Genomic DNA, 27,310 nt, shown 5'->3' on the forward strand with positions numbered 1-27,310 from the left:
TTCCCTGCCCTTCTCTCTTGGCATGGGGGGTCTCTGAAACCCAGAGCGTGAGAACATTCAAATGAACATGCTTCAGAATAGGTGAGTCTTTCTTCCTGTATGGGGGTGACTGGGAGGAGGTTCAATTCAGCCCCACCATTCATGACAGATACAGATGGAGAGCAGGGTAGGGGTAGACTCACAGGAACTTTAAATGTTACCACCATATCAAATGGGTAGGGGCCCCCACAAAGATGAGCATTTTCAGGGCTGTGTGCACAATAAAAAAAGAATTTGAAGCTCACCGGTGGTCCTGGCCGTCCTGGAGCACCGGGGGGTCCAAAGCCTCCTTCCTCATGGAACCCATCAGATGGATCACCCTTCTCCCCCTTCATTCCAGGGGATTCCTGTGAGAATTAACAGACACACAAGTGAAAAGAGATGGTTGGAGAGAGTCTCTCTGAAAACGTGATATTGAGAGAGAGGGTACACTTAGTGATACTCTGAAGAAGCCTAAACCCAGGGTAAAACAGGGGCTAAAGCAGAGAGGGAGATAGGCTGGTGTATGAAAGAGGCAATGGGAGGAGGAGGAAAAGGCAGACAGAGATAGAAAGAGCAAGAGACTGATAAATAGGAGGGACAGCAGTACGAGGAGTAAGACAGAGAGGCTAGAGAGATAACCAACTGCAGAGAGAGAGAGAAACATAAAAAAGAAAACTTGAAACACTAATATGCACAACAGCAAAGAACCTCAGGAGGAGGCATAGCTGAAGTATTTGCCAGAAGATACAGCAATACGAGTCAAAAGGGTTAAACACTATATAAAATGTAATCAGAGAGATATTCAGGAAGAAAGACATAACAAGGGAGAGGCCAAAGATAAAGAAAAGAAGGAGAAAACACACTCAAGAGATATGAGAGGAGCACAATGAATACTGAGAGCATGCATTTCCAAGGCAATGCTGACCCTCATTATCTACAACACCCATCACCAGCACTCTCCTATTTACATGGCGAACTTTGAACATAAACTCCTCCTGGAAAATTACCTTCTTCCACTAGCACCACTCATCTCCTATGAACCCCACGCTTACACTACGTGCATAAAGGACTGGCTATAACGTCAATATTGCTCTAAAACAGAAATCAGCTGCTATAAATTGCAAATGTCTCCTATAAATATTAAACTCCTACGGTAAATAGACTCCTCCTATCAAACCAGACTACTCCTCTAAACAAAAAAACATGTCCTATAAACTCTCTTCCTACAAACTCAAAATTATTAGTAGAAACTTACAATTCTCCCCCCAAAACTTACTCTGCTTATAGATGCCCCATTGTCTTATAAAGCAAATATTATTTACCCAGTAATTATCTTTCTAGGGCTTGTACCTGCATATACTCACATTCTTTGCATAAGCGGCCATCTAGAGATAGGCTTAGTGTATTGCATCTTGTTTTTTTTTATTTTGAAAATAAGGTGCCGGCAGGGGTGTTCCTGCCCCACTATCCAAACCCAGGGACCTATGATCCTTCACACGTCGACAACTTCAGATTGTTTGTTTTTATGGCATGATATGTATATGTAGCATGTGGGTGTTGCTGTGTTTTGTACTGTCCTGAAAGACAGGGTGTGCGCATGTGACGAAGCAGATGCTAGCCACAGAAAGACGATTACTGGGTAAGTAATGTTTTTCTTCTGAGGCTTGTGAATCTGATTCGATTCATGCTGCTGTGGTAAAAATTCAGTACAGTAAAAAGGCGCAAACTTATTAGCTGTGGAAATCGCCCACTAAAAGGGCAGGGGGCTTAGTTGATAGCCACACAGTTTCATGCACTAGAGTGGAGAATACCCTAAATAATTGTGATTCAAGCAGGTAATTATACTGGCTTAATATTAGAACAACGCACTATTAACAGGCCTCTGTGCATGCTTTTCACTAGAAACAAATTCACATCTTACTAACTTGCTTGGTAGCCGCAGAGGCTGGCAGCACATTTCAAATTACACGTTCCCAGGATCATACAGTAAGAACTGAATAGCCTTTGATACTTTCGAGGTCAGGAAGCTAAGCTCATGGGTGCCGGGGAAAGGCAGTGAATGCACGATTATTTTATAATTTGGCATATTCATTTATGAAACTGGTCTACTGGCGGTTTCAAAATGCTCCATGGCAGGTTTCAAACTGCCCTTAACACATCTCAGCCTGGGAAGCGGTTCAAAGAGTTCCTAAAATGCAACATTAAAACAGTAACTTGCCTATGGTTCAAGGCTCTTGTTGTGTCATGATCGGTTGTATTCCCATGGAAAACAGATAGAGATGACCAGAGGCAGATGAATAAAGATCTGCTCTTCATCTCAAATGTCTCAATGTTTTGGCACTATGATGTGGGAATTGTGGGTTGGACTGTGACATCACAGAGGTGGTCAAGGGTGGTGTGGCAAGATTTGCAGGACCCAATTGCTTTAGGATAATGTATGTTTTACTATAGGGCAATGATGAAGCTCTACCAATTAGCCTCAGATGGAGGACTAACCTAATGTTGCAATGTGGTTTGATGCTAATTAGTCTGTATGACTATATAAGTCCTCACTTTAGGAGCGTATCTTGGACAGCACCTTTCATGCAGTTCTGTTCCGCGTTCTGTGTGAATGTGGCTGTCCCAGCTGCGTCTGGGGCCCAGAATAAATTGCATTATTTTTTGCTTGGCGTACTCTCCTTTTTGGACTACTTTTGTAATTTGTATTGGTGAGTTCTGAGGCAACCCTCTGCACACTGCCATAGACTAGCAAGCAGTACCAGATTAAGGTGGCAGGTGAGCTGAGGGTACAGTTTCAAATAAATGTTTTTTTGGAAGTATTGGTCCATCTGTGACTCAACTCTTTCCTGTTTATCTGTACAATTATTCTGTGTGAATGTGTGCACTGACCTCCATGTTGCTGCTTTACAAATTGCTTCCAATGGCACATTTGCAATGAAAAATACTGTTGCTCCTATGCTACGTGTGGAGTGTATCCTAGGTGTGAATGGGAGCATTTTATGAGCCAAAGTGTAACAGAGCTCTATACACTTAACAATCCATCTCGCGATGGTGACTTTAGTCACTGGATGTCCCTCTCTTCCTGTTGGATAGGAAACAAAGAATTGGCTAGTCTTACAAATGTTTTTGGTCCTGCTAAGATAGAACATTAAAGCTGTTCAAACATCTAAAGTGTTTAGTGCTTTCTCTCCACTTCTTTGTGGACTTGGGAAGAATGAAGAAATTCAATGGACTGATTGATAAGAAATTTCAAAATGCGTTTGGGTGAAAAGGTTTAATGTGTTCTTAAAATCACATTATGCTTATGAACAGTGATGAATGGTTCTGTGACTAAGAGGGCTTGTAGTTGTCTTATACCGGTAATGTACAATTAGAAATACTTCTTTGTAAGTGAGCTCCTTTACCAGGGAAATGTGCATCAGTTCAAATGGGGTCCATGTGAGGTTTTGTAGAACCATATTCCCATCAAGGCAGAGGGTGTGCGACTGGTGGATACATGCACCTGACGCCTTCCGAGATAATTTGGTGTGAGGCACTCTCCTCAGGACACCCTATGTTGTGATGTGGTGTTTGCTGAAAGCGCTGCCAAGTGAACTTCAAGGGAGTTGTAAACGAATGCAAACATATGCAAAAATATCTACAGGTGCACTGTTAATTGGACTGATGCTTTTGTTTGCACACCAAATGATGAACCGCTTTCATTTATTATACTAGTAGTGTCTAGTGCTGGGTTTTCTTGCCTCTCGTAAGATGTTCATCTATCTTTGTGGCAAGTGTTTTTTAACCAAACTCTGACTTTAGGAGCTGGGTTGTGGATTTGTTGATTGTGGGATTCAGTGTGTTACTTGAGCCTGTTGATGGGTCTGTAAATTGTGAATTGGATGGAGCTTGATTGGTGGATGGACTGCCATTCGCATGAGGTGTGGGTTCCATGTTTGTCTTACGCACATTGGTGCAATGGGGATCAGAGTTAGCTATTCATGCAGTAGTTTGTGTGCTAGCTTGCTGAGAGTGGTGTCAGGGGAGGGGAAATGTGTATGTAAATATACCCAACCAGTTCATCCATAGTGCGTTCCCTGGGAACCTTCATATGGGTAACTGGATTCCAAGAACAAGCATTTGGCATTCTGGGCTGTTGCAAACAGATCCACCAAACACTGAACCCCTCCTGTGAAAATCTGTTTGGGCATATTTGTGTTGATTTCCCATTCAGGTTCTTGCAGGAACACGCAACCTAGATTGACTAGGTAGTTAGGATCTCCTGGAACGTGCTGTATTTGAATGAAAATGTGTCTACTGACACACAGCCACCAGCACCCTGGGAGGGCAGGAGCCCTTCCATCCTGAAGCAGCCCAGCTCCGACACAGCTGACCACCCGCCCGAGCACCAGCCGAATTGGAGATCCATGCCCTCCTCCAGACTGGAGCTGCCTGATTGCTGCGAGCGCCTTCTTGCGCTAATTTCAAACCACAGCTGCCTGATTGCTGCGAGCGCCTCCTGCGCCAACTTAATTTTGCACCTGGAGCACCGCACGTGATCTGCCATTCCCACACACGAGATCGCAAAAATGGCCAACCGTGTTTTTGTTAACTAGGTTGCTAAGCAACCGACCTACGAGGAAATATCCCTGATTGGTCCACGGCACGCATTTTTATCGTGCGGTGCCGCCGGATGGTGTTAGCCGGCCTGACTCCCACCAAGGCCCGCCTAAGAAGGCCAACGCCTGGTACACTGATTCACTCTCACAGCCACCAGCACCCTGGGAGGGCAGGAGCCCTTCCATCCTGAAGCAGCCCAGCTCCGACGGAGCTGAACACTCGCCCGAGCACCAGCCGAATTGGAGAGCCGTGCCCCTACTCCTGACTGCAGCTGCCTGATTGCTGCGAGCACATTATTGCGCTAATTTCAAACCACAGCTGCCTGATTGCTGCGAGCGCCTCCTGCGCCAACTTCATTTTGCACCGCCCGTGATCCGCCATTCCCACTCACGAGATTGCGCCTTAGAAAATGGCTGACCGTGTTTTTGTTAACTAGGTTGCTAAGCAACCGACCTACGAGGAAAAATCCCTGATTGGGCCACGGTGCGCATTTTAATTTTGCGGTGCCGCTGGATGGCGTTAGCCAGCCCGCCTAATAAGGCCAACGCCTGTCTCCTGCCTGTCCATTGCCTGAACAGCCTACTGCCAGAATCCCTGTTCGACTCCGCAAAGCTCCCACCGAAGCACTAACAAAGGTACTGTGCATGTGTGCTGCTCACACTACCATAGATTTGTATATCACAATATTATTATTATTCTGACTAGCGTACTTGCTTGATCCCGCTAGTGACTGTCCTCTCCTGTGTCATCCTACCCGTCAATGCATTTTTGGGACCTGCGTCCATGCCGCTAACCGCCACTCCACACTTTAATGCAATTGTAAGTACATCTGCTTACACTTATCATCCATTAAGCACACTTGTACTTGAACTCCTGTGCTACCTGAGAACCTAGCTTCAAGTCAGGCGCCATTTATATATATATGTGAACCTGACCATAACTATTATAACTATGGCATCGTTCTTATGCCACTACCATTAGTACTGCCTCTCATTCATGACCTGGGCCAGTCCATGACTATTGTATCTTGCACCTAGCTGCCCAGCCATTTGATTGTCTTTGTTCGTTGTATTCTGCACCTAGCTGCCCTTTCATTTGACTTTCGCATTTTGCCATTTGTTCATTGTATTTTGCACCTAGCTGCCGTCTAATTTGACTTTCGCATTTTGACATTTGTTCATTGTATTTTGCACCTAGCTGCCCTCTCCATTTGACTTTCGCATTTTGCCATTTGTTCATTGCATTTTGCACCTAGCCATTTGTTCATTGTATTTTGCACCTAGCTGCCCTTTCATTTCACTATCGCATTTTGCCATTTGTTAATTGTATTTTGCACCTAGCTACCCTCTCATTTGACTTTCGCATTTTGCCATTTCTTCATTTTGCCTTACCCATGTGCAGCTCATTTCATTGCTGCCATAGGATTGTTGCACCTGTACTTATAGTGCATCCTGCATAGCCTATGTACCGGGCATCTTCAGGCTGTCCCTCCTTGCCTACAGCGGCACCTCCCATGCCATACTATCTTGTATCCTACTGCACTCACCTGGTCACCGTACAGACCCCTGATCAGGTTGATTGCTCCCAATCTATTCCCACGTCACTCCACCTCAGACTCAGACTCTAAAATGCGTTATACTCCCGGTAGCTACCCTCACTACTCCTCCTCATTTGTTAGTATATTAAAGCACGCAGACCTATCTAGTCTACTTTCCGCCACCTACTTTCTGCTCGCCATTCAAGCCCTAACTTCGTCTTCGCTCTTCCAAACCACCGACCAGCACCACGTCTCGCCCTCTCCCACAACCTACACAACATCCCCACACCATCTATCTCTCGTCTTCCTCATGACAGGCACCAATCCTTATCTAAACGCACCGGTGCTGTGGTTACATCACTTCGCCACCAAACCTACCCCTAATCAACCATGCCCCACCCTCATTAGAAACTCTAGGCTCGCCTTGCGCCTGCGCCACCAACCACCCGCCATTCCACTACACTCAACAACACAGCTATGCCAGACAGACACTATACTGTGCCCATTGCTGTGAGCTCCCGCTCATCTCCAGCTCTGTCTCACGCTGCTGCTACTTGTCACCCACCACTACACGGCACCATACCTACATCACCAAACCTATCTAGTCTACCATGTATCACCACAGTTGGAAACCAAAGATTAGCCTCCAGATGCCATCACTGGTCCTACCACTTGTACAACCCCACTATTGACAGAACTTTCAAGGCTAGCAATAACAAAACCCCTGCCCTACCAGCAAACATTAACTCTGCCCTTCCCGCCCACAACACCAACACAGCCACCAATCTCAAAGGGGCGCTCATCAACGCACGTTCCCTATCTGCGCATGCCCTAGATATTGCAGACCTCATCGTCACAGAAAACCTTGACTTTCTTGCTATTACGGAAACTTGGTTGCATGCGGCCGGTGGCCCTGCCTTGACCTTGGCCATTCCAGACAAGTACTCCATTATCAGGTGTGACAGGGACACCAATCAAAAGAAGGGAGGAGGATTAGCCTTCATATTTAAGAGTTCCCTCAAATTCAGACGTGTCAACCGCTTGCATCTGCCCTCAGCGGAACTACTCTCCATCAAACTACCAATATCACCGAATCACACTGCCACAGTACATCTCATCTACAGGCCCCCCTGGCCCACCTCCTCATTCGTGGAAGACATTGAATCTATCCTTGCTTCGAGTACCAAGCCCAACTCGCAAATCATCATATTGGGCGACCTCCATCTAGGTTACCTAGACCCAAATGATGCCAAAGCCATGGATTTAGCAAGTGTTCTGGCTGACTTTGGCCTCACCCAACATATTAGTGAGCCTACCTACATCAAGGATCGCACTCTTGACTGGGTTGCAGACATGAATTGTGCACTTAACTTAACCTCTGTGTCTCCATGCGCCTGGTATGATCATCACAAAATATTATTTTACATTAACTCTAGTCCACCCTCAGATAAACCTAACCTCGCACCCCCCACCTACACATGCACCAAGAAGGATATTACAGCTGAGAAATGACTCCCACTTATCTTCCCTCTATTGAACATGGCGTCCTCCACCTGTGCGGACTCCACTGTTCTAGTAGATACCTACAACCGTGCTATGCTTAAAGCTCTCAACACCATTGCTCCTCTCAAACTGGGCAAACAAAAACCTTGCAACCACCTTAACTCCTGGTTCACCCCTCTCTTACGCGACCTGCGTAAGTTTAAAAGAAAAGCTGAAGCTCACTGGAAAAGCTCACCCTTCCTAGTTAATAAAAATAACCTCACCTTAGCCTCCCTTACTTACAAAGATGCCATCCTAGCGGCCAAAAAGGAAATGTACAACAAAAGGATCATACAAGCCCAATCAAATACCAAGGAACTCTTCAAGATCCTCAAGGAACTAGAGTCTTCTGTTGCCCTGCTCGTTACTTGCACCCAGACACTGAGTGGTGCTCCAACATTCAAAAGGCACTACTAGATAAAATTGCCCTGCTCCAAGCCAAAATTAATACTAAAAAAAGCCACCTCTCTGGTGCAACAGGTAACCCCCTATACTACAAAACCCCCTCACCGATTCACTCCTTCAAACCTTTTAACTTCACACCCCTTACCATTAAGGATGTTGAAAATATTATCATGAAGCGTAAGCCTTCCAATTGCCAAGGTGACGCCTGCCCGGCACCGGTCATACAGGAAGCTGCACATGATCTCGCCCCATTCATTACATCATTCATTAACTCCTCTTTCAAATCGGGCACGGTACCTGACAACCTCAAGGATGACTGGGTCATCCTTTTAATAAAAAAAATGAATCTCGACCCCAGCAACCCCACCAACTACAGGCCCATTACCACGGTGCCATACCTTCTCAAAAATGTGGACCGTGCAACATATCTTCAAATCCAGGACTACCTCAAAACCAATAATCTACTAGGGCTTAGACAATCCGGTTTCCATCGAAGACACGGCACTGAGACAGCCTTAATTGATTTGAAAACCCAAATCGAGGACCTGAAAGACAAGGCAAACAGGCGCTCCTGCTCCTCCTTGATCTTTCTGCTGCCTTCGATCTGGTGGATCACCAAATCCTCTGCCACCACCTCAAGATTGCTGCTCACTTCTCCAATGCTGCCACATCTTGGATCAGCTCTTTCCTGGCGAACAGAACCATGAGGGTCTTCTCTTCCTTAGCCGCAGCTGATCCAGCACACGTCCCATGCGGAGTCCCACAAGGATCCTGTGTATCCCCCACACTTTACAACGTGTTTACTAAACCGCTCTTCGACATACTTGACTATCTGGGTGTCTCATATACCAATTATGCGGACGACACCCAGATACTCATCCCTATCACAGGCGACTATGTAACCGATGCCAAAGCACTCAATGCAGTTTATACAGTCATCCATGCCTGGATGGCGCATCATGGGTTCTGCCTCAATGATGAAAAAACGGAGCTACTCATCCTAGGCTCTCACGCCAAACTCACTAAACTTGACCTCAAATGCAAATCCTTAATTATCGACGGGAATGTCATCAAAGTCTCCAATGTCACTAAAACACTTGGAATCTACTTAGATTAGACTCTGTCCCTCAATAGACAAACCAATGCTGTAGTCTCAGCGTTTACCTATACCTGTAAACTGATCACAGCGTGCCGCCCCTTCCTGACTCCAGGCAACTGCCTGATCCTTGCCAGAACCCTCATCATGTCCAAAATCGTCTATTGCAATGCCCTCCACCTTGGGACCAGTAAAAGAAACCTCGATAAACTCCAGGTCACCCAGAATAATGCCATAAGGGCAGCCCTCAACATACCCAGGCATTCTCACATCTCTAACACTAGACGCAACCTGCATTGGCTTCCCGCCTCTCAGCGCATTTCTCTCAAAGCACTCGTTCTAACTCACAAGGCCCAGTACAATGTAGCCCCCTGCCTACTTATCCACACGCTTTACTCAACACACAGCAATCAGACCACTGAGATCGGCTCAGGTTCACACACTGACTATTCCTAGTTTCAAGTTGCAAACAGCCGGAGGCTCGAGCTTCCCAGTCCTTGCGGCTAAGCTTTGGAACACCCTACCCAATGCTCTCAGAAATGTCCCTCACATCCACTCCTTCAAAACGAAAACCAAACTGTGGCTTCGTGAACTCCAGGCACCGGCCCTTGCACCATAAGCCTCGCTGTTGCCTTTACACAATATAAACTGTTCATTATGTATACTCAGGCCTCTCGCCTCCTCGCTATGTTATGTGCCCTACTTGTAAATATGTTAAAAATGTTCAAAAAATGTTTATTTTGTTAAAAACTGTAATTATGTATCTATTGCCGTAACCTGTAACTGCCTGCAAAACATGCGCCCAGATGCCCCGGGGCAAGGTGCGCTCTATAAATAGAATAAATACAAAAATAAATACAAATACACCTGTGTCACATGGTTTGTGTGAGGAGAGACAGGGGTCTCGAGGGTGTGACAACTTGGTTCTTTATGTATTTTGCATTTATTTACATTTATAGAGCGCTTTCTCCAAAGCGCTTTACAGAATCGATAAAACAGTAAAACAGTGATAAAATGAGCAAGAGCATGCAAATGGATGGGAACATTAAGTGTCAGAAAGGAGAGAAATTATGCAGTCTTTCAGACAAGAAAGATCTGGTAGAAAGAAGAGGAGCAGGTAGTCAGAGGGAGAGAGTTCCAGTGTTATGAGCAAGGAATATGAATGAGCGTAAACGTGAAGAGGCACACAAAGGTTTAGGAGCTAAAAGAACGACGAGAGATTGAGAATAAAGAGGATGATGAGGGGAGTAGAGAGAGATGAGAGAAGATAGAGAAGGGGGGGCAAGACAATGAACACATTTGAAGACGATGGGGAGGAAATGGCAGAGCAGACGAGAGTCGAAAGTTACAGAGGAGTGAGCTGGTAGAGGAAAGAGAAAACGGGTGGTTTACGTGAAGGATACAATGTAAGGGTGCGGTGAGTCAAGAGTGGATATCAGAGAAGAATGGAGAGTAGAATCAGCAAAGTGTGGGGGGTAGACTTAAGAGAATGTTCTAATAGGTGTTAGAGAAAGAGAGAGTGAAGAGATGGAAGAAGACAGATTGAAAGAGCTTAGGCCATACCATTGCAAAGAAACCGTGGTGTGGAAGGAGTTAGGAATAGTGGGGAGAGAAGGAGAGATGGAGAGATGGAAGAAAGGAGCCGTCATGATCATTAATAAAGGATTGCCAGTGGGCAGGAGGTTGGTAAAGAATAAGGAAGAAAAGTGAGAGAGGAGAAGACAAGTTAGAGAAATGATAGTCAAAGGGTGACAAAGCAGGAAGGTTGGACAGAAGTAGGAACATGAGTGCAAAAGGGGTGAAATAAAATACCCATGCCTCAACCTTTTCTAGTAAGGGGAGGGGAGAGAAGTTACAGAGGGAAGCTGGATTCGTAGAGTTTGGGTGTTTATGTAAAACATGGCTGTGGTATGGTCTGTGCTCATTAGCACTCTGTTGTTTGAAAGTAATGCCTTCAAAAAATATAGCGCCATTTTGACTGCCAGGCGTTTGAAAAGATTTAATTGCTGAGTTGCCTGTGATGTGCCCATGTGCCCTGCGCAGTGAGCTCTTGACAACTGACCCCCCAACCAACCTGTGAAGCATCTGTGGTAATTGTTTGCATTGGTGGATTGGTGAAATGTCTACCCTTTAACATGTGTGCCTCTGTCCACCATTGAAGAACGTTTACCACCCTTTGCAACACCACCATCACCATAAGATCGTTGCATCCGCTAGACAACTGTGACCATTGCCCTGAGAGTCATTGTGGTAACGGACGCATGTTTAGTCGTGCTTTCAGAACAATCTAAATACAAGAAGCCATCATTTATTAACAACTTCGTGACATTTCTGATCACGATCTGAGTACAGATCTCCTAACAGGGGATCTGGGCTAATATTGCTTGCTTTCTCTCCTGAGAGGGATACGCTATTGCTAGGTCTGTGTTTAACACTGCGCATAAGAATTGTTTTCTTTGCAATGGGCTGAGGCCTGATTTAGTTTTGTTAACTAAAAAAAGGCTCTTCTTTGTCGGCAAAGATTTATTGTCTTTTTGCATGTTGTGCAAGCAAAGTGCCACTATTTCTCCTGTTATTAGCTAGTCATCTAGGTAAGGGTACACAGAAATGTTCTGGTTGTCAAGATGCGCCACCACTACTGTAAGGACCTTCGTGAATACACAAGGTGCACACACAATTCCAAAAGGAAGTACCTTGAACTGAAAGAGGCGAGAGTCCAACTTGAATGGCATATACCTTCGGTGACTTGGGGATATTGAAATATGAAAGTATGTATCTTTCATAACCAATGTTGCCACATACTCCCCCTTTCTTTAGGAGTTTGATTTCTTCTTGAAGGGTGGTCATCCTGAAACTTATGCTGTTTGACATATTCGTTCGCTGGCCGTAGCCTATTACCAGCCTTTTCTTTGTTGCCTTTCTTGGGTACTAGTTAATAAAGCAAATAAATGCCCATATTTACCTGATAATGTGGAACCGCTTTGATCATGTTCTTTAGCAGTATTGCCTCAACTTCCTTTTGTAGGATATCTAGATGGTGGCAGGATATGTTCCTCTTTTTTGAGAGGATGTTGCGTGTCCCCTTAGCCAGCATGCCGTTTGATTACAATTGCCCCTGCTACCCAATGGCCAGAAGTTTCGACTGTGTCCAGGGCATTCCTGATTACTGCATTAGCAGTCTATTTCCTCCCCTGCCCAGAGGATCTTCTGAAAGCTCATCTTCACTTCTAGTACATCCTCTGTGACATCTATGACCTCACTGGACTCCTGGGCTTTTATGCCTTAAATTGTCCTCTTTTGGTCAGGAAGTAACGGGTGGATATTCCTCCTCTGTAGGCACCAAGTGATAATTATCTGTGTGTATGTATTCCCCCCAGTTGTATCATCCTCTCCCATGCCTCATTTCTAGAAATGGGTTACCCAGGATATATATATTAGTGTCTGGTACAGTCTTTGCCTTTTTACTGTGGGCCTCATTACGACCCAGGCGGAGGACCATGGTGCTAGTAGCACCATGGTCCATGTCGGTGTCCGCCATGGCGGAATGGGGAATTACCACCCCATTCCGAGGTTGGTGGGGCGGTAATTCCCCATGCCGCCATGGCCCTTCCCCATTCCCATTTTTGCCCCATAGGGCTCAATGGGAATGGGGAAGGCGCTAATACCGCTACCGCAAATTGCGGTACCGTTATTAGCACCAAAGTCCCTTTGCGGGTCCCTACTTTAACGGCTGGAAAAACCAGCCGTTAAGGTCGGGTCCCGCAAAGGGACCTCGTAATCAGGCGTTAAGGGTTTAACGGCGCCGACACCTTTTACGGCGCCATTAAACCCTTAACGCCAGGGTCGTAATGAGGCCCTGTGTCTCATGTTTGGATGTTTCCATGCATCTCTTTTGTTCCCCACGTGCCCTACGTTCATGATCCTCCCAGAGCAAGACGATTTTGCTCATGGTTTCTCTAAAGTCTTTATTAGTCCAGCCCTTTCGGGGCTCCAGATGCGGGCTCCAATACAACAGATGCCTGCATGGGAGTTTCAACCTTGATAACAGCTTCTTCATCATCCCCCCAATCCTACTCTGATTCACAGAATTCGAGTAGGCTATGTTGCATGTTTGAGAGAAGTGTTGGGTCTCCCTTGGTGTATGTGCCTTTTTTGTTGATGTGTAGGTTGTGGGGTGGATGCAGTTTTCTTTAGAAACCCTTTTTCTGGTTCCACTATTTTGGGTAGGACATGGGCTATGCCTTTGCATTACGACACTGGTGCCATCTGAACTCGAAACCTGGTCCTGGGCTGATTCCTTCTGCTTACTGTTCAACTGATTGTTCGGCACCCTTTATGCATCTGCCCTTGTCAGAGGGTTTTATGTTTGCATGTAAGGGAGCGCACAGCCTCTCAGACTTGCCTGCTGGCACCTCTACACGTGGCTCTATGAGGTACCTGTGGATCCTGGTGCTGAAACCTTGATGTCGAGAGCCCACATTGAAGCAATAGTGTCACCCTGGACCGATACTGATTACATGCCGCATGCCGAATTTCCAGCATGCCTGGCGCTGATCCTCGGTGTGGTACCTTGGAAGACAGTTGTTGCACACATCCTTCCAAGGGAATTTAGAGTTGCACCCAGGAGACAATTTAAATGGCATACTCTCCATCAAATTTAGCGCAGCTGTGGGATAGGAGAAGGAAAGGCATAGAGGTATTCCATAGGCCCTGAACAATAGTGTAAAATGGCACCCCTCTCTCCCTACTGTACTCTTGTGCGTCAGTGTTCGTCCATCAGCCTCAAATGTCTTCTGCTTCTTTCAAGTGCCCATCAGCTATTACTCGGCCTTGAAAGAGCGATCTGGCATCAAACGACTGTAGTTTTCCTAAAAGATTCAAACTTGTGGCCAACACGGACCACGGGGTCTCTGAACACGTAGGATAGGGATAAGTGTGACAAGAAAATCTTTGTCAATGGCCCTCATTACAACCCTGGCGTTAAACCATGGCGCTATTAGCACCATGGTTGGTGCCGGTGTTTTAACGAATCCGCCATGGTGGAATGGGTTGGTGCCGGTGTTTTAACGAGTCCGCCATGGTGGAATGGGGAAATACCACCCCATTCCAAGGTTGGCGGGGCGGTATTTCCCCATTTCACCATGGCCCTTCCCCATTTTCGCCCCATAGGGCTCAATGGGACTGGGGAAGGCGCTAACGGTACCGTAATTAGCACCGAGGTCCCTTTGCGGCACCCTACTTTAACGGCTTGTAAGACCAGCCGTTAAGGTCGGGTCCCGCAAAGGGACCTCGTAATCAGGCGTTAAGGGTTTAACGGCGCCGACACCTTTTACGGTGCCGTTAAACCCTTAACGCCAGGGTCGTAATGACCCCCAATGCCTCATTTTCAAAATCGAAAAAACAAGATGTAATATTCTGAAGCAACCTTTAGATGGCCGCCTATGCAAAGCATGTGGACCTAAGCAGATTCACAAGCCTCAGAAACCATGTTTTCACTCACATTAATAATGCAAATGTCCCTATAAATTATGTGTTCCCCTAAAAACATGGGCCTGGTTCCTATATTAATAATAATAATAATGTACATATATCGATACAAGGTTTTATATAGCCATTCTTGCCAGATTCCTTCTGCTTCCAGGAGTTGTAATACAATGTAATGTTACTCCATTTATCAACCTCAGAAAGGATGAAAAGTTTAGTTAACCCTTCCAGGGATTCTAGCCTGGCAGCCCTTTGTCAATGACAAGCCCTTAACCCATGCGCTATGCACCAGGAGCTATACTCTGACTCATCTTTCTATATCTCTTTCCTATAACATGCAATCTGTGTTCTATAAACTCCACCCTCTTTCCATAAACAACACAATTCTTCAAATAAACACTACCCCTTTTACAATCCACCACTTCTACCTCCTTTCACACTGCCAGTTCCCTTCCATTCTGATTCCCCATTGAAAATGCTCCATCCTTCAAAAAGACGTCATTCTTTGATGGAAAACGTTCATCCCTAATCCTACTTAAAAACATGCCTTCCTCCTTAAATGGCCAACAAAACCAAGGCCCATGGAAGACCGGTCTTTATCCCTCACTCTCATACTCACCCTTAATCTGGACACAAACGTGTTGAGATCGAATGGGAAGGAACCTAGAGAGAGGAGGGAATTAGGTCAGAAAAGTTAATTTGTACAGCATATGCCACCATAAAACAAATAAGGATACATTCCCCTAATTGTCTACCCCAATCGCGACTCCGATATCCAATTCTGGGCACTTCCGACCAGTAAACATTCGGGCATGATTAGCTGCTTCCCCTTTTTTGCCCATACAAGAGCATGAACAACAAATAACAACCACAGGTTTGCGCCTCATAATTGAAGAAACTACAGGACCAAACCTTAAAATGTACAGGGAAAATTCAGGTGACTTATCTTGGCATCTAAGTCTAGCGTGCACAGGTACCTTGGGAACCACGCAGCATTCAAGATGGCGGGAGAAATCATATTGGGATCTTTGTTTGGGGCTAGCCTAATGTGGGGACTGTCGGGACTCGGGCTGGCTAGCCTTTTGGTTGTAGCCCCTGAGATTCTATCCGGAGCTACAACCAAAAGAACTGGGGCTATAGCCCCTTCAGCGCCCCCTCCTGGCAATGCCTCTGGTAGTGACCAGTGACTCATAAGGAGCCCTTCTCCACTCCTGCCTACAACGCTGACAGGGGCGATAGATGGTGTTAGTCAGCCATGTGAGGGACTTTTTCAACTCACCTTGTTTCGGGCACAGGTCAAATCCCTCTGAGTACATGTTCAGCAGTCCAACTTTGAAAGGGAAATGTAATTTATTGGGCCAGAGGTATGACAAGAAGCCTGCATGTCCTCTGCTGAGCACATACTAGCGCAGATGTGTTTGCCTTTATTATCCCCATTTTACATGTTTTCAGTTTTTGCATGTGTGAACAGCTGTATGTAACACCCTGCGGGAGATTTAAAAAAGAGGAGGATACCTGGCACATGAAGCTGCGCCGGGGATCCTTAACGCGGAAGGAAAGAAAATTGGAGTAAAGAACCCTTGCATGTGATCACGTGAGGGGTCCTTTAATCTGTATATATAAAGCTGAATGTATGTATGGGTTTATGTTTGTCCGGCTATACAAATCCACACCATTGAACCCGCGTCTACCAAATTTAGCATGGATTCTTCTTCGTCTGGGGCAAGATGGTAGTTTATGTTGGATACAAAAATTGTATATGCAAACAAAATGTAGATGTGTGTGTGTGTGTGTGTCAGGTACTGTCAGGTTGGAGTGACATATTCTTTACATACAGTATCATATACTCATTTACATTGGGTAAGGGGAGACACATATTTAGTATAGAAAGGTTTTGGGAAGTTATTATGGGTTATATTTTTAAACAGCCAATTTTGCCCTTAACCTTCATTGCAGTCTATGGAAAATGCCCCAAGCCAAGATGGAGGTTCTTAGTCTAAATTCTAATTGGCTGGAGATTGTTTATAGGGAGGACAATGAACATTCTAAACTGCCTTTCATCGTCCTTGCCCAGCTGAGAGGTCGTGTGCCTTGCAGCTCCTGCTTAACTTGGTCAAGGGTGACAAGTTTCTAGCAGTTGAGCGGAAAATCTGAAAGTATAACAGGAGTCGTGTATGGAGTTTGGTGGAGACACAGGACAGGAGTTAGATACTTCCAATTTTCTGAGAAAAGAAGTTTTCAAGTCTCAATCACAAGATAAGTGACTTTCCATTTTTGTTGAACTTTGTAAAAAGGTTATATTTATTTTAAGGGATTGAAATCGCCAATCTGTATCTAAATTTGAAGCGCGTACGTTTGTTTTTTTATTTCTACGTGTCCATTCAAACTAGCGTGTGAGTTTTTTCCCGTTACTTTGAGCCCGCGCGTGTGTCTCTGCGCGTAAGAGTGAAGCGCGAGCGTGAACTTTGGACTCGCGTTTACTGTTCATATACGCGAGGGTTTTTTCTACGTGATAAAATAAAAGCGCATGTGCTTTTTCCCGCGATTTGTTTTTTTTAGCGCGTATGCATATTTATTCGTGGGTTGGACTTTAGCGCGTGTAATTTTTTATCGCGTCTTGGACTTTAGCGCGTGTGTGTTTTACCCGCGAATTGGATTGTCAGCGCGTGTGCGTATTTCCCGCGATTTGGAGAAAAGCGCGTGTGTATTTTCCCACGATTTGGATTGTCAGCGCGTGTGCGAATTTCCCACGACTTGGAGAAAAGCGCGTGTGTTTTTTCCCGCGGTTTGGATTTTCAGCACGTGTGCGTCTTTCCCGCGTCTTGGAGTAAAGCGTGTATGTTTATTCCCGCGGCTTGGATTTTCAGCGCGTTTGCGTTTTACCCGCGGTTTTGGATTAAACCGCGGTGCTGGCTTTCCACGTGAAGATTTCATTGCAAGTTTAAAATTCGTTCCTGAGTAAAAGACACTCTACAAAGAAAATATAAAAACAAATACAAGAACTTTAAAGAACTTCCTTAAACTTTTGAAGAACTTAAGACCTTGTTCAAGAATCTTAGGGTGGAGCAGACGAACTACAAAGTTAAAAATTACATTCATGGACCTAATGAGAAGGCTGAATGATCTATAAGATTCTGGTCCACAAGTAAGGAAGTCTTGTCTGCCTATCACTTCTCTGGGCATACTGAAGAAAAGTACCAGGTATGGTTTTTGACTATTTTGGTAAAGGATATAGAGTTTAAGGTTAGTATAGCAACCCATGAGTAATGAGGTGTATTGCATGTATATGTTTTAACTACAGGTGAAGAACCAGCGAGTTGATAGCTTCCAGCCTGGTGTTTGTTTCTTTGTCCCTTCCCCCTTTCCCCTGAAAGTGAGGTAAACTGAGCGGTTATATATATATCAGCTCAGAGTGCCACATTTTGGGTGGATTGTCGGGGGTTCAGCAGCTTCTGCAGACACCAGGTTCTCAGCATGACAATTTGTCCAGCTATACAAATCACACCGTTGAACCCACTGCTACCAAATTTTGCATGGATTCCTCATTTGTTTGGGGCAAGATTGTAGTCTATTTTTGGATGCAAAAAACGTCACTCTGTACACACCCTCATTTACTGATGTTCACCCCGATTCACTACAGTAGGTCCTAGAAGGAGGCAAAATTTGGAAGTATCTGAAAATGTTCGATGTATTGGTTATTCCTTTTAAATGTATTACTACTGCATACAGTTCAAAAGGGTTTATTAAAGCATTTTTAAAGGTAATATAAAAAAAGGTTATCACGCCAAATTTGGGAAATGGCAAGATTAGTTTACTTAAGTTCGTTCACAAGAAGAGAGCACAATCAATCATCTGATGCAAAACAAAAATCGGTATCAAGAGCTTCTGAAAAAACAGCAGCACGACTTGCTGACATGAGGACAAGAGCAACATCCTCCAGGGCACATGAGACATCAGGGCAAACTGAAGCAAGAGCACATGAGACATCAGAGCAAACTGAAGCAAGACCTGCCGACAAGAGCAACATCTGCCGACAAGAGCAACATCCTCCAGGGCACATGAGACATCAGAGCAAACAGAAGCAAGACCTGCCGACAAGAGCAACATCTTCCAGGGCACATGAGACATCAGAGCAAACTGAAGCAAGACCTGCCGACAAGAGCAACATATTCCAGGGCACAGGAGACACCACTCGATCAGGACACGGGCCACGCCGGGTACCCGAGCTAGTATTTTGTAAAAGTCAGTCATGGGCGCTACAGGAGTGCCGTTTCTAACAGTTTCAACCCAGTTGATAGGCGCTATGCTCTGCATCCATTCACAGCATCCATTCACAGATGCTGCCCGGGCCTTCAGGTCAGTGGTCGAAGTGGGCGGGAGTGGTGCTCCTCTGCTTCTTTTAATTAAGTTTTACCGTTCCTATACTTTTATTTTAAAAATAAATTGTTCCGGAATGGTTTCGTTTTAAAATAAAAGTGTAGAAAGCCATTGAAACCTGCACTTTCAGTGCACTGCACTGGACGTTGCCTTAAACAGCAGGTGCATGGGTTTTGGGGTTTGTATTGTGCATGGGAGGGGGCGTGGCGAGGGGGTTTGTGGGGCAGGGCAGGCCAGGCCAGCAGAGAACATAGTTCCACTACTTCTTTTGGTACACTTCGACCACTGCTTCAGGTTGGCGCTCCCCTCACAAGCAGGGGAGCACCTGAAAATATCACCACCCCCTTCCCATCCCTGGGGGACATCCTGTCACCGCTGGGCCCCTGGCACATTTAATTACTGGTGCTCCCCATATCAGTGGAGCACCCAACGTTTTCAGCCCTCTTGGGCTGCATATTAATAAATGGAGCTGCCCCTGACAGTTGGCCCACCAGGACTCCCTGGGACACACCCTAGCGGACGTGGCTCAGTGGAGAAAAGTTGTGCGGGCCCCGACACTGCCTCCGATTGCTGGCCTGCATCTTGCATAAGCAACACAGCCATATAAAAGACTTTGGGGCATCCACACACTGTTGCCGCTGCTGCCTGCTGGCGGCTGCTTTCTGCCTGTAAATCAGAGTTACTTGCCAGAACCATCTCAAGAGCGTGTCAAGACCTAGAAGAACATCAAAAAAGAACAGCAGCAAGGACCATGAGACAGCCCTTGCCAGAAAGTCTCCGAAGTAATGTGTTTCTAAACATAGTTTTTTGTACAGTGCACTGTATGGACTTTGTGTATATTTTTTAAAGATTTTTGTACATTGTTAAGATTTAAAATATCTCTTTATATTGTTGTTTTTAAGGTTTAGATATGAATCTGCTTAGGTTAAGTTATTTGCATATAGTGTCTCATGAGTTTCCCTCTAAAAAAAAACACCTGCTCGTGTACCGGAAGAGAAAAAGTATATATGAGCATATAACAACTAAAAGAACCATACACTAGCATTCCTTTGTCCGCCTTTATTTATTTATTTATAAATTTATTTCAGCGCACAAAGCCCTCAGACATCTAGGCACTAGTTACAGAAAGTGCATGATATATAGGTGGAGTGCACGAAAAAGAGCATATTGTTACAGACATAATGGAGTGAGTACACAGCCTGGAAATCCTGCCTCATGTTACGGGGGCTACATCAGGCAGCATAAGAGTCAAAATAGGTATAGTTACACCGATTGGCAAAGCCTCACGTCATGTTACGGGGGGCTATAGAAGGTCATGTGGGTGGAGGGTCTCATCCACTGGAATGGCACATAAAGGTACCCTAAGCACAAAAACAAAAATGCTTAGACAGATCAAAGAACCCCTAGACTCGATTTTTTACACAAGGGACTCTAAGCACAAAAACAGAAAATGCTTGCACAGATCAAAGAACACCTAGACTCGATTTTTTTACCCAAGGCATTCTAAGGCATGCATAACATGGTGTTGATATGGGTAGTGGTTGATGGGTAGCTAGCGAAGTACAAAGGGGAGAAAGCATGCAACAGTTGATGTCCAGGCAAGGGGATGGAACCTTGTGCATTATTGCTGCTTACAAGTGCGAGTGAGAGATCAAATGGAATCATAGATTTTTTAAAGTTCGGAAAAAGATTTTTAGGGGAGGTGCTCCTTCACGCTCTGACAGGCTCAGACAGGGCCCTTTTGTGTGGGTCTTTGTTAGGGGCCGGCACTCATCTGCAGGCGCTCCTGTTTGGTCCTAAGATGGGAGAGTGGGCCAATCAGAGCAGGGAAGGCAGGAGAAGGACAGGCACTCAGGTGCCAGCTCACAAAGCAGCCATGTTGGAGGAATTCTGGCTAACATCATAGGTGCATGAGACAGAAAGCCTCCAAGTAATGGAGAGCGTGCAAAGTACAATGCGGCCATGCAGAGGCTGCCACAATGAAGCAGTAATTAAGGTGGCAAATTAGAGTCATCAAAAGCTCTTGCTGCTCGGGCAGCCTTTCCTTTTGTGTTCAACATAACCTAGTGTTTTCTTTCCTTAGGGGTATTTGGGGAAAATCCTGCCCTACTCTTTGACTTTTCCACCCTTCCCCACATCACAGCGGGGCTCTATGGGGTGATCTTGGACCCAGGTAGGCCGGGTTGGAGAAAGGTAAGAGGTGGGTCAAATATTCAGTGAAGGTATATGAGAAATATTACATAACTGTAATCGTCTTTCTGATGCTTTTATCTGCTTGCATTCACATGCTTTGCAGAGGCCGACATCTAGTGGTAGGTGCGAAGTGCTGCATGTCTTGTTTTCAAAGATAAAAAAGGTATGTTGAAAGGGTGTGTTTGTAATACTGTGTACTGTACCCATGATCCTTCACGTGTCAAGGTCATCAGATTGTTTTTTTCAGTCAGCGTGGTCGGTCGCTCTGTATCTTTTTACTACTTTTCATATTGTAAATTATAATTTAATAATTATATTTTACGTGGCTCTCTATGGATGCATCTTCGACACCGTTTCAAGGAGCGAAATTCATTGATGAACAACTAGTGTCTGAAGACTTTGTACAGCGTCTTTGACATCTCGCCACTGGCTTCGGCTACACCAGGCTTCGGCCTTGCAGTAGGGAGAGTGGGGGGATTTAACATTCTTTCCATTCTCTTAGAGAATATTGCTTCTCATTTTTCCATTTTACTGTTATTGTCTAGCTGTCCTTACACATAAATATGGAAAGAACACCCTTTTACCCCGGCTACATGTACTTATGCCAGAACTCCTTTACCCTGATGGTGCCAGTGTAGGGGACGGGGGTTTGTGCCACATATTTAGAGCAAGAAAGTGGGATGGTGGTCTAGCAAGGTGTTGACTGTGGGAAGCCAATGCTCAGGAAAGGAGCCTGCTTGGTCCTGGAGTTGGGCAAAGAGCCATTAGTAAAAGTGAAATCGGTGTGGCCATGCACCCAATGTATGTAAAAGTCATGACTCAGTACAAATACGGCCTCATTCAAGATTGGCGGCGCAGCAAGAAAGTGGCGCTAATTCTATTGCTGGCACTTTGTATGCCAGTAACAGAATTACCCCTGTTTTTCCCCACACTGCCGAATTATAATTTTTGACAGATTTATCACTGGCGCAATTACTGCACAGTAAGTATGCCAATTTTTGGAGGTAATGTGGCAGTTGTTGCTGGTGGTAAATCCTCCACTTTACCTCCAAAAAGTGTCCTATTAACTGTGTGCTAATTCCTCTAGCTGTAAATCGGACGAACATCCATTAGAGTCCTAAGGAATCCAATAATGGGGACACCCATTATTGGGTACACCCCCTACCACCACTTAGTCAATCCAGTAGTAAACTCATGGGACAAAGTGGTGTTAATGGTAACCGATTTTGGTGATGATTTGGCCGATTTACTGCTGAATTACCACCAACCGTAGAATGAGACCCATGTCTTATGTTAGCCCCTAGTATGCAATGTGCAAAAGTAACAGCGATGCCTCAACTTGGAGTACGGTGTGTGGCAAACCAGATGGACAGTGATGGCTCAAATTGGCTACAGGGAATGTATTTGCCTTCGATTCAATATGCAGTTCCCCAGAGAGCAGGCACAGGTGGGCCGAGCAACAGCTAGAAAGGCCTTACCTGGTGGTCCTGCTGGTCCTACATCTCCTCGGTCACCTTTGGGCCCAGGAACACCAGGGATGCCACGTTCACCCTTGTAACCTAGAAGAAAGAGAAGGAGTGCTCAGAGCTACAACATGATTGTTAAACAAGAATGAGTTCACCCCTCACCCTTAGACTACAGACCAGGGGCCTCCTCTTAGTTGCAGAGCAGGGGTCCTCTACCCCATTGAAGAGACAGCCCTCTCAACCTCCAGGCAACAGTGAATGCCTTGTCAGAATCTTCTCATCTCTAGGAAACAGACACATCTCTCTTCCTTGTGATGCAGAGCAGGCCCTGTTGCCCACGTCATGCCAGGCAGGTCCTTGTGCACCCTGGGTTACTGTGCAGTGCACGCCACAGCTGGTGTAGAGATGCACCCACCTCGTGGTCTCTAGTTCCCTCTGTCTCTCCCTGACCCATTTCTGTGGCCCTCCACTTCCTTTGATAACCCTTTTGACCTTTCACTCTGCCTCACCCTCAGTTATTACTATACCCTGGCTGCCCATGCCATCTCACTACATGCCTTTGCCTTCCTCCTTCCTCCTTCCAGCTCTTTGCCCTCCGCACCCACTTTGATTGCCTCCGCTCTCTGCATCTTTCACGCTTGGACACTGCCGCTCTACGGTGGCACCATTTTACCAAACTCAGGGGAGTTATCTTTGTGAGCACAATAAACATTTGCAAGGGGAGCTTGGAGAGGAGGGCTTAAGGTTTCAACCTCCAATACACCCTACAAGAATATAAGTGGAAACAGTGCATTTTAACGTTTAAAAGTTAGGATGTGTTTCTTAATACATTGGTTGCAAATCCATACATTTTTTGGAGACAGTTGAGAAAATCATCTAAATGTGTCACAGTAAGCAGGAGCATTATTCTTGTGCAGCAGGTAATTCATTTATGTGCCCAAAAGACAACTGTGCACCCAGAGGCACACTGAGTGCACAGGATATGTGTGTGTAATGCCTAACTGACATATTGATTACTTGATGGCTTCAGCAGGAGGATGGTAGCACAAGAAAGCACACACTCTGTTGCTGTCACTGCATTTAGAGACTGTGTAGATCATTTGAACGGTGTGAGCCTCGGGTTGCAGAGGCAGACCTGGATCTGGTTATGCAACACATGTGACGTGCAAGTGAAACTCCCCATGAGCCCCAAATGGCACCCTTGCCTCTACATAGCCCGCTCCTCTGATGATGTTCAGCTTACCTGGCAATCCGGGAGATCCAGACTCATGGTAGCCCTGAAAAAGTGCAGATGGGTGTAGATATTAAATGATGTGCCAATACACGCTGACAATCACTCAAACATATTCCATGGGAATATACATAATGACACTGAAGACTGTCACCCAGACAATAGAGGACTTCCCTCCACCTTTCTTTATCCCACCCTTGATTCTGCCTCTAGATCCTCATCACAAGATGGGCGATACAGTTAACATGCACTGGTAATAGCGCTACTGTTGCATTACCGCACCGCCCAACTATGAGGTTTGTGGAAAGTTGGAGGATTAACCTCCATCGCTGAGCTGGAGCTAAATCTGCTGCAATTACTGTGACGGAATTACCACTGCAGTAACTGAGACGAAAAGGCCCCATTGAGTCGATGTACTCAAATAAATGGGGACGTAATACCGCCAGACCAAGTGGCGGTAATGGCAATTGCAGTGGGCCATATCCTGGCAGAAATATCACTGAGATACCGCCAACTCATGATGACGCCCTTAGGGCTTTGATACGAGCGTAGTGGTGAGTGGAAACACAGGTGGTAATAAGGTATTAATATTACTGCCTGTTGTTTTAGTCTGCCTGATTATGGGTTTATAAACCCATAAAATGTAAAACTGCCTGCATGTGCAACTACAAGTCTCCCTGTAGGGGAAGTGAACTACTGGCAGACCTGACCTGTCGGTAGTTCAAGCCCCTTCGGGAAGATTTTTCACTGAGGCACCGGCACCCTCTATTGCGCCTACTTTGCCTTAGCCATGGACATTTCCCCCTCTTCACTACACACTTTGCTTGCAGTGGTGACATCACACACATCACCATTCTCCTTCCCTTTTTATTCAGTTGCCGCCACTCGGCAGACTGCCCCCTCACCTCACTGTATATGCAAAGTGATAATGTTGGTTCCCCTCCTGCTTTTCTCCACTCCCTCCCCACGGTACCCCATGGATGCCATGTTTCGTACTGTTTGGATTTTCCCTGCTGGTCACTCATGCCTGTCAATAACATCAAGATCCTCATTTTGAGTCGGGGTTTCATTGAAAAACAGCACTGAACTCAAATGGCGTGTTCGGGTTCTGTAACGGGACCAGCCCGCACCCTTTAGTCATGCAGACCTTTCAGTTATTCCCCATTTTGCACTCCCATTGAAGTCCACGGGGATTGCATGTTACTGCATGTGGTAATGGTTCTATGTGGAGGAAAGTCCAACATAGGAAGCTGGGCTGAAGTTCCATAAATTGAGTCTGGCTAAATGTCACTTGCGAAAAAGAGCAGTCTGTCCCGGATATTACTTGTTTGACCTGGCAGTGTGGATAAAGGGGTTCTCAGATTAAGAGACCACGACTACCAAAAAGAACAAGCAAAGACACACACAAAGATGTTGGAGTGCCACTGTTCAATTTACATTAATAAACAAAGTGATGTTTTGTCTACACTGGCGCACACACACATACACACACACATATACACATATAAAGAATGTGTTTGGGTCTTCACGTTTTACTCACGTTGTTGCCATAATTATTTCCAGGGGGACCTGGTGGACCCGGAGGGCCTGGAACTCCAGGCAAGCCCTAGAGGAGAAACAAAGACCGTCACTATTGGCCTCTGAAGGCCTCATCCCTCAAAATCACCATACATGTGTGAATATTTCTCGCTGTCACAAGATCACACACGCACAGGTGTGACCTCGGCACCACACTGAGACCCACCCATAACTGCCAAATACAATGAGGCAGAAGACAACATTAACAGCAATGTATCTCAATAGGAAACCCAACACATGAAACATCACCAACCATTACTACACCAACAAACACCATTGCCACACCAAATGCCCTCTCAACTGCTTTTACACATGTGATCAATCTAGGAAGCTAATAAAACCTGTCACTTCTCAGAGTCCTTTTATCCCACTCACCTGGTTTTAAGACTGCATCCATAGACCTTTGTTGCTAGACCCACCAGTCACCAACCTTACTCCCACATCCCAACAGAAATCCACCCTAGTGCATGGTGTTCTCTCCCAAGAGCATATGCAGCACCAGGAGGCACCGCACAACCAATACACACTTAGGACTAACCACCAATGTAACTGGTGGCTTTTCCCCTATCCGATTATTCCCCTATCTGATGTTCCTGTGTACAGACAGTCTTGTTCTTCCTGGGTGCCTGTCTGAACCGCCTAAACTGAACACATGTGAGTGCACAATTTCAAGTCATGATGGCTACACATCAAGCATATGCAAACCACATCATTGTTCGCTAAAGGACGGCAACTATGGGTAACCCGGGGCCCCAGAGCAGTGCAGCATACTGCAGTTAGTGGGAGTCAGCTGGGGACTTAGGGACTGATCCAGTGACTTGCGGCAGCTCTGACCACTGTGAGGCCGAGAGGTCCTCATAACCCAGGCCTCAGATCTATCGGAAGGACTCAACTATGCCCCCGCCTCAGATCTATCGGAAGGACTCAACTATGCCCCCGATCACAGGATCTGAGACTCTCGTGAGCCTGTGCTGGCCTCTGTGTGTCTTTCTGGCATTGATATGCCAAGAGATCAGTGCGTGAGGCCCCCGCCTGCCTCATCTGTCCATCTTTGGATGTGATCTCAGTGGACAGTGCGCGTCCCGACATATCTCACCACAATACCCTGCCCCCAGCTCCTGGATCCCACCCAAAGGTGGGTGCAGGGTGAGTTTTCTGATTACTGACATTACACTCCGGACGAACCCCTCCTGCTCTACTGCTATAACAGCAAGAGGTGCATAACTGCGGGGGGTGGTCTCCCCCGCATATAATTTTGGCAAAACCACTCATTAAAAAAATAATTCAATGAAAACTCCATCGATGAATTCTTTTCGATAACATGACATAGAAACTCACCCCCCCCCCCTACTAAGATCAAATCCAGAGATGAAGTGCTGAGCCATTCCTTACTAAAGTCAAGAACCAGTGAAGCCTGCGCTCTCGTCTCCCCTCCCCACAAGCACAAGGTTATTTGAAACATGTTTTGGGGGTTTGGAGTGCATGTGCACAAATCCCTCTGCATCATCCACAAGGCTGTCTGGTCCCGGGGACCACACTATCTTCAACTTTATCTCCCTAAATACACTCCCTCTAGACCACTTTGTTCCTCGAGCACAAACTCTCTGTGTGTAAAGTTCTTTGCTAAACAGAGGGCAGGGACTCCCTCCTCTGGGATAGCCTCCTCCTCCCCCTGCGCCTTCAGCAGGATCTTCTCAAATTCCGGAAGCTACTTAAGACTTTTCTCTTTTCCTCCTCTTTCCCTCCTTCTCTCCTTTGCTAAACCCACAGTTGCTGAATCG

The 27,310-nt window shown here is 45.8% G+C and overlaps 1 protein-coding gene across 5 annotated transcripts in view; it reads right to left on the reverse strand.

Moving 5' to 3' along the window:
• The window catches only part of COL18A1 (collagen type XVIII alpha 1 chain), a 448,272-nt gene that overhangs the window by 21,383 nt on the left and 399,579 nt on the right, over nt 1-27,310 (reverse strand). For all 5 annotated transcript variants that reach the window (XM_069616076.1, XM_069616073.1, XM_069616074.1 and 2 more), the window contains 5 exons: nt 25,492-25,557; nt 23,964-23,997; nt 22,733-22,813; nt 15,304-15,347; nt 285-386 (listed from right to left, as the gene is read on the reverse strand). In XM_069616076.1, the coding sequence (XP_069472177.1) occupies nt 285-386; nt 15,304-15,347; nt 22,733-22,813; nt 23,964-23,997; nt 25,492-25,557 (327 nt within the window). The remainder of the gene's footprint in view (nt 1-284; nt 387-15,303; nt 15,348-22,732; nt 22,814-23,963; nt 23,998-25,491; nt 25,558-27,310) is intronic.

The sequence above is a fragment of the Ambystoma mexicanum genome, chromosome 9, assembly GCF_040938575.1.
Source record: "Ambystoma mexicanum isolate Mex_15411 chromosome 9, UKY_AmexF1_1, whole genome shotgun sequence".
NCBI lineage: Eukaryota > Metazoa > Chordata > Amphibia > Caudata > Ambystomatidae > Ambystoma > Ambystoma mexicanum.